This window comes from Maniola jurtina, chromosome 24 (assembly GCF_905333055.1).
Source record: "Maniola jurtina chromosome 24, ilManJurt1.1, whole genome shotgun sequence".
NCBI classification, from domain to species: Eukaryota; Metazoa; Arthropoda; class Insecta; order Lepidoptera; family Nymphalidae; genus Maniola; species Maniola jurtina.
In genome coordinates this window covers 2,754,871-2,766,885 of record NC_060052.1, presented here as the reverse complement: position 1 = coordinate 2,766,885, position 12,015 = coordinate 2,754,871, and the positions used below count along the sequence as shown (strand labels likewise).

General features: G+C 38.1%; 1 protein-coding gene across 1 annotated transcript in view; it reads left to right on the top strand.

Annotated features, from left to right (window-relative positions):
* Positions 1 to 12,015, top strand: part of LOC123877512 — a 93,513-nt gene that overhangs the window by 5,984 nt on the left and 75,514 nt on the right. Inside the window, exons 10-15 of the mRNA XM_045924315.1 lie at positions 281 to 460; positions 910 to 1,068; positions 2,443 to 2,592; positions 3,901 to 3,990; positions 4,657 to 4,767; positions 5,140 to 5,325. Coding sequence (XP_045780271.1) covers positions 281 to 460; positions 910 to 1,068; positions 2,443 to 2,592; positions 3,901 to 3,990; positions 4,657 to 4,767; positions 5,140 to 5,325 — 876 coding nt within the window. The remainder of the gene's footprint in view (positions 1 to 280; positions 461 to 909; positions 1,069 to 2,442; positions 2,593 to 3,900; positions 3,991 to 4,656; positions 4,768 to 5,139; positions 5,326 to 12,015) is intronic.

Sequence of the window (12,015 nt, the reverse complement as noted above, 5' to 3'; positions counted from 1 at the left end):
TTTTAACCCGTAAAATCAAAGAGTTCCCACTGGATTCCCAAAAACTTATCCGCTTAACCGATTTGTATGAAATTTGGTGCCGAGGTAGCTTGCGTCCTTGTTATTGACATAGGCAACTTTTTATCCCGGAAAATCAAACAGTTCCCATGGGATCTTTAAAAACCTAAATCCACGCAGACGAAGTCGCGTGCATCCTCTAGTAATAACGCTATGCTAGCGTTCTATTTACACCCTGTATGTACATAGGTATATATGTATAAAGCAATTTTTATCATTCCAGAAAACTGCACCCTGAAGAAAGGTAGAACGTGCTTATTGTTCATCTTTGGAGTCTATAGACACGCCATGTGGGGGTTCGATGCTGACAAATTCAAGCCAGAACGTTGGCTGGACCCTGCATCAATGCCTGAATGTCCTGCCACACTTGCTGGCTTTGGCATGGGAAAGAGGAGTTGTATAGGTAATTTTTAGGGTTTCGTACCTCAAAATTTAATTATCACGAATTAAATAAAAAAACTAAATTAAAATCGGTCCATTTGTTTAGGAGCTACGATGCCACAGACAGATACACAGATACACACGTAAACATATGACACCGCTCTTTTTGGGTCGGGGGTTAAAAATAAACTTTTTACAAGTGCTTTTGAATCGTCAAAATAATCAACACCAATCTATTACTACTACCGCCATATTTTATAAGCAATGCCCGGTATGGTTGCAATGCGACTCGCGCACCACCTATTGTACGTTGATGATACCTACTATGTTAAGTAGGTACTATCCCACAAGCTCCAACGACAATTGTACAAAGTTTCAACTCAGTCAGGTAGGTGAACGATGCGCTAACGCATAGGTATATTTTATCGAAGGTAGATCTTGGATGTATCTACTACGTACTTCTGATTTCAGGAAAATCACATGCTTCAATGTCAATGAAGATCACCCTGGCCCACGTATTCCGACGGTACAGGGTGTTCGGAAATCACTCGACAATGGCGTCTAAGGTCGACGTTATGCTGCGGACAATATCGGGACACCATGTATCAATTGATATGAGGAGATTTAAATAAAATTTAATTTTTATTATTCATTAAAATGATTACCTATTAAAATTATTAATTAAAATGATTTGTTATCATTAATACTCAAGGTTCAAATATAAATTACATTTTCAAATGTACGAAATACGAGTTTGCAGTGGACTTCAGGTGTCCAGTATACTTGACTGTGTATGGCTATCAACCGATAAGTTTGCAGAGGACTTGAAGGCGTTCAGTAAACTTGACGGTGTATGGCTATCAACCGATAAGTTTGCAGAGGACTTGAAGGCGTTCAGTAAACTTGACGGTGTATGGCTATCAACCGATAAGTTTGCAGAGGACTTGAAGGCGTTCAGTAAACTTGACGGTGTATGGCTATCAACCGATAAGTTTGCAGCGGTCTTGAAGGCGTCCAGTAAACTTGACGGTGTATGGCTATCAACCGATAAGTTTGCAGCGGACTTGAAGGCGTCCAGTAAACTTGACGGCGTATCAGTGTGCACGACGAGTCGTCTCGTCGAAACTCGACGGTAAACTTGATCGTTTTTGGCCAGCGTAAACTTTGAAAATGTAGATTTCTCTTGTAAATTTAAAATTCTTGTACCGTAGGACCTATTCCACGTATTAATGCGCCTTACTCACAACCTTCAACGGGAAGCTGGAAGAAATCTCTGTTTAGAGATAAGCATTTCCAATGTACTTAGCTTAATTTATTAAAACTTTGTAACTACAATTTTGGTACATCACACTAATATTATAAAGGTGAAAGTTTGTATGTGTGTGTGTGTGTGTGTATGTTTGTTACTCCTTCACGCAAAAACTACTGGACGGATTGGGCTGAAATTTAGAATGGAGATAGATTATACTCTGGATTAGCACATAGGCTACTTTTTATCCCAGAAAATCAAAGAGTTCCCACGGGATTTTTAAAAACTACATCCACGCGAACGAAGTCGCGGGCATCATCTAGTGAAAAATAAATATAAACATATAAATATAAAGGATAGAGAACTTAATAAGATTTTTCAAAGTCTAACGTGCTCTGATGTAAAGCTAAGAAAAATTAAATGTTATTTCTTGCGACCGTGTCAAAGTAACTAACTGACGTATAAATTAGTCTAGACGATTATTATTATTAGAATAGTATTTGACGTACGTTTGAGAAGTACTAACCAAACATAAAACAGGTCCTGGAGTCTGGTTTTATCATGTAAGTCCGGTTGGGTGAGGTTACGTGATCAATAATTTCTTGTCAATAGAAAAGATCACTTGTGGTCAGGCTATTTAAGAATTAAATTTAAAAAAAAATATATTTTTTTTTAACAGTCGCTTACCATATACGGCCTTTTATATATTACGGCAATTAGCTTGTTTTTTTGTTTTTTAAATTGTAAATAAATTACGATGTTGACCGTGGCACTTTTACTGGTATTTCTGTCGTGCGGTATATTGGCGTGGCGGCGGAGAAACAGGAATAAAGATGAGCCCCCACCGCTCCCGGGCGCTTTGCCACTGATTGGACACCTTCACCTTTTACTTGGAAACAGTTCACGTAAGAATTTCACTTTAACAGGGCTCTCGCCGTCACTCGTTTCATACAATCGTAGTTCCAATTTCATTTAAATATTAAGCAACCAAAGTCCATGAAATTTTGCAGACATATTCTAGAAACTAATATCTAGGTACATAGTTTATCGTGAAATTGAGGTCATATAAGTATAGTAAGTGCAGTTAATTACGAAATAGTTCATTAACCCCCGACCCAAAAAGAGGGGTGTTATAAGTTTGACGTGTGTATCTGTATATCTGTGTATCCGTCTGTGGCATCGTAGCGCCTAAACGAATGAACCGATTTTAATTTAGTTTTTTTTGTTTGAAAGGTGGCTTGATCGAGAGTGTTCTTAGCTATCATCCAAGAAAATCGGTTCAGCCGTTTGAAAGTTATCAGCTTTTTCTAGTTACTGTAACCTTCACTTGTCGGGGGTGTTATAAATATTTAATTTACACTTGTTTATGTCATGAAAACAATTTTGTGTGAGCCATTGTTTGAGTTTTCGCCTAAAGATCCTATCGTTATTTTCATCTGTAATATATTTTGGGATTTCGTTATAAATGTTAGTTGTTCTGTATAATGGGCCACGCACGGCAGGAGATTTTAAGCTTGTAAGTGGGGTATGCGAGTTTGTTTTGCAAACTTGTACTTACTTCTTTCGTGTGTCTTTCTGTTTTCCACAGTTTTGTATAAATTGTAATGCTTCCTACCAAACATAGCTGCTTCCATTGTATAGATTGATTGATATCCATCCATTCCCACGATCCATTTTATAAAATACTAGACGATTCCCGCATCTTAGTCCGCGTGGATTAAGGTTTTTAAAAAAAATTATGGGTACTCTTTGGTTTTCCTAGATAAAAATGGCTTATGTTCGACTCCGGGATGCAAGTACCAAATTTAGTAAGGAAATTTTATTACTAAAAGAAATTCATCCAGCGGATGGGTTGTGAAAAGGTAACAGACGGACAGATAGACACATTTTCGCATTCCGTGAAACTGAATTATCAACACAAAACACTTCGCATTTAAGTAAGCCCTGTTAACCAGTTCATTGATAATTTTCTGTAAAATTGACAAAAAAATTGATTGTGCAATTATGCATGTGGAAGGAAAAAAGAGAAGAGGACGACCAATGAAAAGGTGGATGGATTGCGTGAAAGAGGGAATGCGTATAAAAGGGGTAGACGATACAGTTGATGGTTGACAGAAGAGAGTGGAAGAAGACATGTTGTACCGACCCTACGTAGCATGGGATATAAGGTCTTGGAAGAAGAAGATGAAGAAGAACTTGACTTTTTCTGACAGAATTATGGAATTTGGCGAAAAAGACGTGCTATGATACCTTGAACGCCGGTGGAGTTATATCTGTCTATATTGGACCCAGAACAGCATATAGTAAGTCCTAACCTAATAATATTGTATTATTATTTTCGATGGATGCCCAACGAGTCACACTCAAACGGGTCACAGTGTGACTAGTTGGGAATTCATCGATTTTTTTCATACAAGATGTAACCTTGCCATACTTTATCTATTTTACCTATTTTTTGCGTTATTCACTATATTAAATACTAGTAGTTGCCCGTGACTCCGTCTGCGTTACAATAATCACCATCAACCCATCGCGAGCCAACGCCTCTTAGAATGAAAAAGGCTTAGGACATAGTTTGCTACGCTGTAACGTACGGATTGGCAGACTTCACACACCTTTGAGAACATTATGGAGAACTCTCAGGTATGCAGGTTGCCTCACGATGTTTTCCTTCGCCGAAAGCAAGATAGTTCCGAAAAGTTAGACGTATGTTCCCGGGATCCAACCCCCAACCTCAAAGTCTTTACCACGCCCTCGTAAAATTTTCTAATTTACCATGAGATTTTCCCACTCTCAAAGGTAAAAAGGTCCCACTCAGTCTCACCATAAGTGTGAGTTCTTTTATTATAAATGGTATGGAATCCTAAGAATTCCACTATGGATCGACTTCATACAACTTTCATAGGTACAACTTCCACCAGGCAAAATCCTCGCTTGTAGAACTAATAAAATCTAATATATTTTTCTAGTGGTAACAGACCCAGAAGATTGTTTAACTGTCGCCAACACATGTTTGCAAAAGGACAGCTTTTACGAATTTGGGAAACCCTGGTTTGGTGAAGGATTAATTACTGCTGACGGTGAGTAAATATTTTATTTACCTACTTAATTTTTTCTCATTCCTACTAAAATATTTCCGAACCTCTTTTAGATTAGAGCGCGGTTCAATTTCGGACTTCATTTTTCACTTAAGGCTGAAATACAGCTTACAGCTGACTCGCACTTGATGGCAGCATGGGTACATTCATCGGAAGTCAAAGTAAAATACGCAAATCTTAAATCACACTAACAAAGTTTTTTGAAATCTGCATTATACATAGAAGTTTCAAGATACAACCGTTGGCCCAGCTTGCGCCCCGAGCTCAACACCGCTCGGAGGGAAACCCTATTGCTACGGTCGAGCACACAGTCACCACTCCCGTAAATAACTTTATTTCCATATTTTCTTGCAGTGCAAATATGGAAAGTACATCGGAAGCTTCTGAATCCAGCATTCAATCAGTCTATTCTTGATGGATTTATAGACGTTATCAACAGACAAGCTCGTCGTCTGGTCAAGAACCTAGAAGTGGAAGTTGACAAGGGCCCGTTCGATCATTCTGCCTATATTCTGCTCAATGTCCTGGAAACCACATGCCGTATGTATTATTGTATTAGTACAATACGTTTCAAACAAAAAGCCCTTCAGCATGCCCGTCAAATGCCGTCAAATCGTGATTTCTATTTTTAACCCCCGACCCAAAAATTGGGGTGTTATAAGTTTGGCGTGTGTATCTGTGTGTCTGTGTATCTGTGTATATGTCTGTGGCATCGTAGCTCCTAAGCTAATGAACCGATTTCATTCATTTTTTGTTTGAAAGGTGGCTTGATCGAGAATATTCTTAGCTATAATCCAAGAAAATCGGTTCAGCCGTTTGAAAGTTATCAGCTCTTTTCTAGTTACAGTAACCTTCACTTGTCGGGGGTGTTATAAATTTTTAATTTACACTTGTGTCATAATATGTATGTGCATTGTGCATGTTATATATGTATCATATTTACAGTTGAATTGTTATTATTAAATTATAGTTAGTGTCAGGTAAAAAGAGGTCTCGATAACTATTTGGGTGGCTTTATATGCGAATAAATACGTAGCCTTCCTGCTGTACTTTCATACTGTGTGAGAAGTAAATATTATTATTGACAAACCAATCGCCAAATAGTTAAACCACCCACTTTCATCATCAGCATTAATGTACAAATACAAAGTTTTTTTTCCTGATACTAACTGTAATTTAGAGTTGGAATAGCAATATGCAGTTTTATGTCTCTGGTCTATGGTTATGTCACACAAAATGATCCCTTAATATAATTTATCAGTGAATGTCATGGCAGTGGACTTCAGCGACGAGAGCTTGTTGAACAGCGAATACGTACATGCTGCAGAGGATATGTTCAAATGCATAATAGAGAGGTTCCAGAAGCCCTGGCTGTACAGTGACGTCATATTTAACTGGTCCTCCTTGAAGAGGAAGCAGGACGAGTATTTGAAGATCTTGCATAATATGTCAAACACTGTAAGCACATAATATGCCATAAAGATATATCTTCAAAAAAAAAGATCAGCTTACTCCTGAGACTTCATCCTTGTGGATTATGTTTATGCCAAAATGATTCCTTAGTGGATATCTGTACGCTATAAGGAAAATTTACATTCAAAATACCCGACTCAGCGCGACAATTTGAGCTGTTAGTCAGTTATTAGGGTTCCGTACCTCAAAAAGAAAAACGGAACCCTTATAGGATCACTTTGTTGTCTGTCTGTCTGTCTGTCTGTCTGTCCGTCTGTCTGTCCGTCCGTCCGACCATCCGTCCGTCCATCTGTCTTTCTGTTGGCCTAGAATCATGAAATTTGGTAGGTAGGTAGGTCTAATAGCACAAGAACAGAAATATATCTGAAAACCGTTAATTTGTGGTTACATCATTTAAAAAAAGTCAAAAGTCAAAAGACACGACGGACGGACGGACGGACAGACAGACAACAAAGTGATCCTATTAAGGGTTCCGTTTTTCCTTTTGAGGTACGGAACCCTAAAAATTTTATACTTTACTTTATTATAATAGTCATTTTAATTTCACAGGTCCTTAAAAAGAGAAAAGCAGAATACTTGAATAATAAACTTGACAAGAAGACTGAAGACACGACAAAAGGTAAAACTAGTACCAATAACGGACACGTACGAAGCGATTCGATTCTTTATTTATGCACTGCTGTATAATTGCTGTGTATGTCATAACTTAAGGTCTCTCCGTCACTTACTCCATACAATCGTAACCCCAATTTCATTTGAATATTAAGCAACCAAAGTCCATGAAATTTTGCAGACATATTCTAGAAACTAATATCTGTGTCTGTGGTGTTTTAGATTTTTCAAAAAAATATGTAGTTTTAAAATTACAGGGTCTCAAATATTTGTATGTGAATTCTTAAGACCGCATAACTTTGAAACCGAATATTTTGATCGAAATCTGGAAAACCACAAGCATAGATATTAGTTCCCGGAACGTTTCTACAAAATGCCATTGAGTATGATTGGTTTGTATTCCAATGAGAGACGAACTACGTTTGTATGGAGCGAGTGACGGAGAGACCCCTCTTAACACTGGGTAAGATAGCAATCAAGCCAAAGCCAAGTCTAGTTATGATAAAAATTCGATTCATTGCAGGTCCAAAATTTCGACCCTTCATGGACCTTCTGCTTGAACTATCTATAGAGAAAGGCGCTTTCAACGACCGGGAGATCAGGGAACATATTGATACCATATTATTCGGTGGTCACGACACATCATCAAGTGTACTTATGTACACGATGCTGTTAGTTGGATCCTACCCTGAGGTTCAGGAGAAAATTTTTAAAGAGTAAGTGTACAGGCTATTTGGTAATTAGTTTATAATGACGACACGTACATGGGTACGTCTACTTTGATCTGATAAATACAATGCTGAAGTATAATCTATACTAATATTATAAAGAGGAAACCTTTGTATTTTTGTATGTTTGTATTGAATAGGCTCAAAAACTACTGGACCGATTTCAAAATTTCTTTTACCATTACTTAGAGGGATTCTTCCGAATCCGTATAGGCTATATTTTATCCCGGAAAATAGAAAAAAAAAGGTCCACCCGTGCGAAGCCGGGGCGGGTCGCTAGTGACGAAATAAAATTATAAAAATTTCCATCCAAAATTTGAATTTTTTTTATGACATCATTTTCTCCGCCTATTAAAAGATGGCCAAAATTGTAATCTTAGATGAGTCACATGAGTTAATATCAGTTAATCAAGAATCCCTGAGCATTTTGAAAAAAAGTTAGTTGTAAATTTAGATTGGGCATATTTCAGGTTGCACGATGTTTTCGGTGACGAAGACAGGGACGTCACGAAGCAAGACCTGTTGCAGCTGGTGTACCTGGAGGCTGCGTTGAAAGAAAGCTTACGCATTTATCCCATCGCGCCTTTTATTATAAGACATCTCGATCAAGACGTCAAACTACGTAAGAAGATTTTTTTAGTATAAAGTTCGCCCTTGACTGCGATCTCATTTGGTGACTTATACCATCAACGAAATGATGCTGTCTAAAATAGTTGGGGGCTAGCCTGGACAGAATATGGCAGTTATATTGAACCCACCAGACCAGAATTCCTAAATTGAATCTAATATGAATTGAATCAGTAACATTTCAATATATATAGACTGCAGCGCTCAAAGCTGTACCAGGAAGGTGGTTTCATTTCACCAATGTTTTTTATCAGGCTTCTACACAAAAAAAAAAATGTTTTTAGAAGAAGCCTAGTAAAACAACATTGAGTTGGAGATACTGTTTTGATTTTCTCATTGGTTTTTTTGCAGGCAACTGCACTCTCTCGAAGGGTCGAACGTGTTTCCTGTCAGCTTATGGAGTCCACAGACACCCCGTGTGGGGTCCAGATATTGAGGAGTTCAAGCCAGAACGCTGGCTGGACTCTGAAACGTTGCCTAAATGCCCCACTGCGTTTGCTGGCTTTGGTATGGGAAGAAGATACTGTATAGGTAACGTAAAAATTAATGTTGGCTTGCACATAATATTATCCATACTAATATTATAAATGTGAAAGTGTGTCTGTCTGTCGGTCTGTCTGTCTGTCTGCTACCTTTTCACGCCCCAACAGTTTAACCCATTCTGACGAAATTTGGTACAGAGTTAGCTTATATTCCGGGGCCGGACATCGGCTACTTTTTATCCCGGAAAATCAAAGAGTTCCCTCGGGATTTCTAAAGACCCATCCGCTTAACCAATTTGTATGAAAGGTGCCGAGGTAGCTTGCGTCCCTGTAATTGACATAGGCAACTTTTTATCCCGGAAAATCAAACAGTTCCCACGAGATCTTTAAAAACTTAAATCCACGCGGACGAAGTCGCGGGCATTTTTTAGTACTAATATAATAATATGTCATCACATCATCATCATCATCGTCAGCCTGTGGACTTTCATTGTTGGATGTACTCGTATACCAAAGCTTTATCTAATGACCGCTTTATGTAGAAAAATCATCCTCTTTCCGCTTCTTTTATCCAGTCTCTTCTCGCCATCCTCTTAAGTAACGTAAATATTGATCTGGGCGTGAACAAAATGATATCCATTGTAAATATAAGTATAAAAGGAAAAGGGGATTGACTGCCTGTATGACTGATCTATCAACGCATAACTCAAACTACTGGACGGATCAGACTGAAAGGCATGAAATTTTTTCTGAAAATTCAATCCCTAAGGGGGTAGAATAGGGGTTAAATTTTGTGTTGTCCACGCGCACCAAGGTGGCTGGTATAAGCTAGTATCATATAATATTATGTCATCACAAATTCATCATCGCAATTTTAATTATTTATATTTTCAGGAAAAGTATATGCTTTTATGACAATGAAGACCATCCTGGCTCATGTGTACCGACGCTACAGGGTGTCCGGAAATCACTTGTTAATGACAACGAAGATGGATGTCATGCTAAAACCAGTATCGGGGCACCATGTGACAATTGAATTGAGAAAATAAACATTATTCATTATTATTTAATAAAACTATAACGGTATCTTATTAATATTCAAGGTTTGAAAATATATAAAATTTTTAAATGGGACATACTTATTCAAATAGTAGTAGTTAGAAAAGTTTTGATATAAATAAACTTTTACAAGTGCTTTCGAATTGTAAATTCAAATCAATTACCATTGAAGCAGAATGCCTATCCTACAGAAAAGAAAAAGAACCAGTTTTTTTTTTTTTTTTTTTTGAATTCTTAGCGCCCTGAAGTCTTGGCGACTTGTCTGGGCGCTGCACATTCCTCTAAAAATTAACTGTATGATATACGGGTGAGACTACTCAGTACACTCAATACAAAATTATGTCGGTATAAGATAATATTATATAGATGGACCGACGATATAAAGCGGCTGGCGGGAAGTGGCTGGATGAGGAAGGCTGAGGACCGGGTGTGGTGGCGCTCTATAGGGAAGGCCTATGTCCAACAGTGGACGTCCACAGGCTGATGATGATGATGATGATGATGAAGATAATATTATATTATGCAAGGAAGGGTACCTACTCGGTTGCACAGCGCAGTAAGAAACTTTGTCTGGCAAAATTAGTAAAGAAGAAAATTAGTAAGTAGACAAAAATTGTGGTCGCTTGGTCGCTAAAATATATTATGGACCTCATAAGAAGAAAGCTTAGAGTCACTCAGCGGGCGATGGAGAGAGCTATGGTTGCAGTTTCTTTAACATAATCAAATCAGAAATGAGGAGATCCCTTGGAGAACCAGAGAAACCTATATAGCCTCAGCGGGTTGCGAAACTGAAATAGTAATGGACATCACACTATCACACTAATATTATAAAGGAGAAAGTTTGTATGTGTGTGTGTGTGTATGTTTGTTACTCCTTCACGCAAAAACTTCTGGACGGATTGGGCTGAAATTTAGAATGGAGATAGATTATACCCTGGATTAGCACATAGGCTACTTTTTATCCCGGAAAATCAAAGAGTTCCCACGGGAATTTTTAAAAACCTACATCCACGCGAACGAAGTCGCGGGAATCAGCTAGTGGCACATAGTTCGAAAAACCGATAGACCTTAGGGTCCCAAAGTGCTGGAATGACGACATCGCACCGGAAAGCATAGCTTTGAAAGACCGCCTACTATGTGCACAGACAACTTCATGATACGCAGGGTGCCGCTAAATTTAGGCGGTCCAAGACCGTGGCGTGTGGAAGTACCTACGAGGATGTCCAGCTGTGGACGTCTGTCGGTTGGTGGTGATGATGGTGTATCAGCTTTTCGACCTTATGAGACGTATGTATATTGTATGTATGTAAATACTTTATCGCACCTCAAAATACAAATGACAGGTTACAAAAAAGTAAACTTAAGTAGGTAGGTACTTAAAATGTGTGTTAAAACCATTGGTTATAACCAGTTATTGATTATTTATTATTGTTTATGTCTTTATAAACATAAAAATACTGCTATTAAAACATTAAGGTCACGTTAATAACTTCTTAAAGTAAACTAATCCATATTAATATTATAAATGCAAAAGTGTGTCTGTCTGTCTGACTATCTGTCTGTCTGCTACCTTTTCACGGCCCAACAGTTTAACCGATTCTGACGAAATTTGGTACAGGGTTAGCTTATATCCCGGGGACGGACATAAGCATTTGGGAATCCCACGGGATTCCCAAAAACCCATCCGCTCAACCGATTTGTATGAAAATTGGTACCGAGGTAGCTTGCGTCCCTGTAATTGACACAGGCAACTTTTTATCCCGGAAAATCAAATAGTTCCCACGGGATCTTTATAAACCTAAATCCACGCGGACGATGTCGCGGGCATCCTCTAGTTTCTACTAAATTTTAAATTTTAATATTACTCGACCTTTGAATTTTTATAGGTAAGTGTAAAGGTACTTTATACTTAACAGGTTTTTAATATTTTTAGGGTTCCGTACCGGAATGGTAAAAAAAGGAATTCTTATCAACTTTGTCCATCCGTTACTGTTGTTTATTTCAGTAACAATTATTGCTATCAATCTGAAATTTGGAATAATCCATATACATACTTACGTATGCAAATAAAATAAATGCAAAAGTGTGCATATCAGTCTTCTTTTTTTTTTGTAAGAATAGACAGTAGACGAGTTGGCGGGTCACCTGCTAAGTGCTTACAGCCGCCCATAAACATTTGCAGCATCAAGAGGAACCGCCAATGCATTGCCAGCTTTTCAGGATTTTGTTGTTATTGTTAAATTAAATTG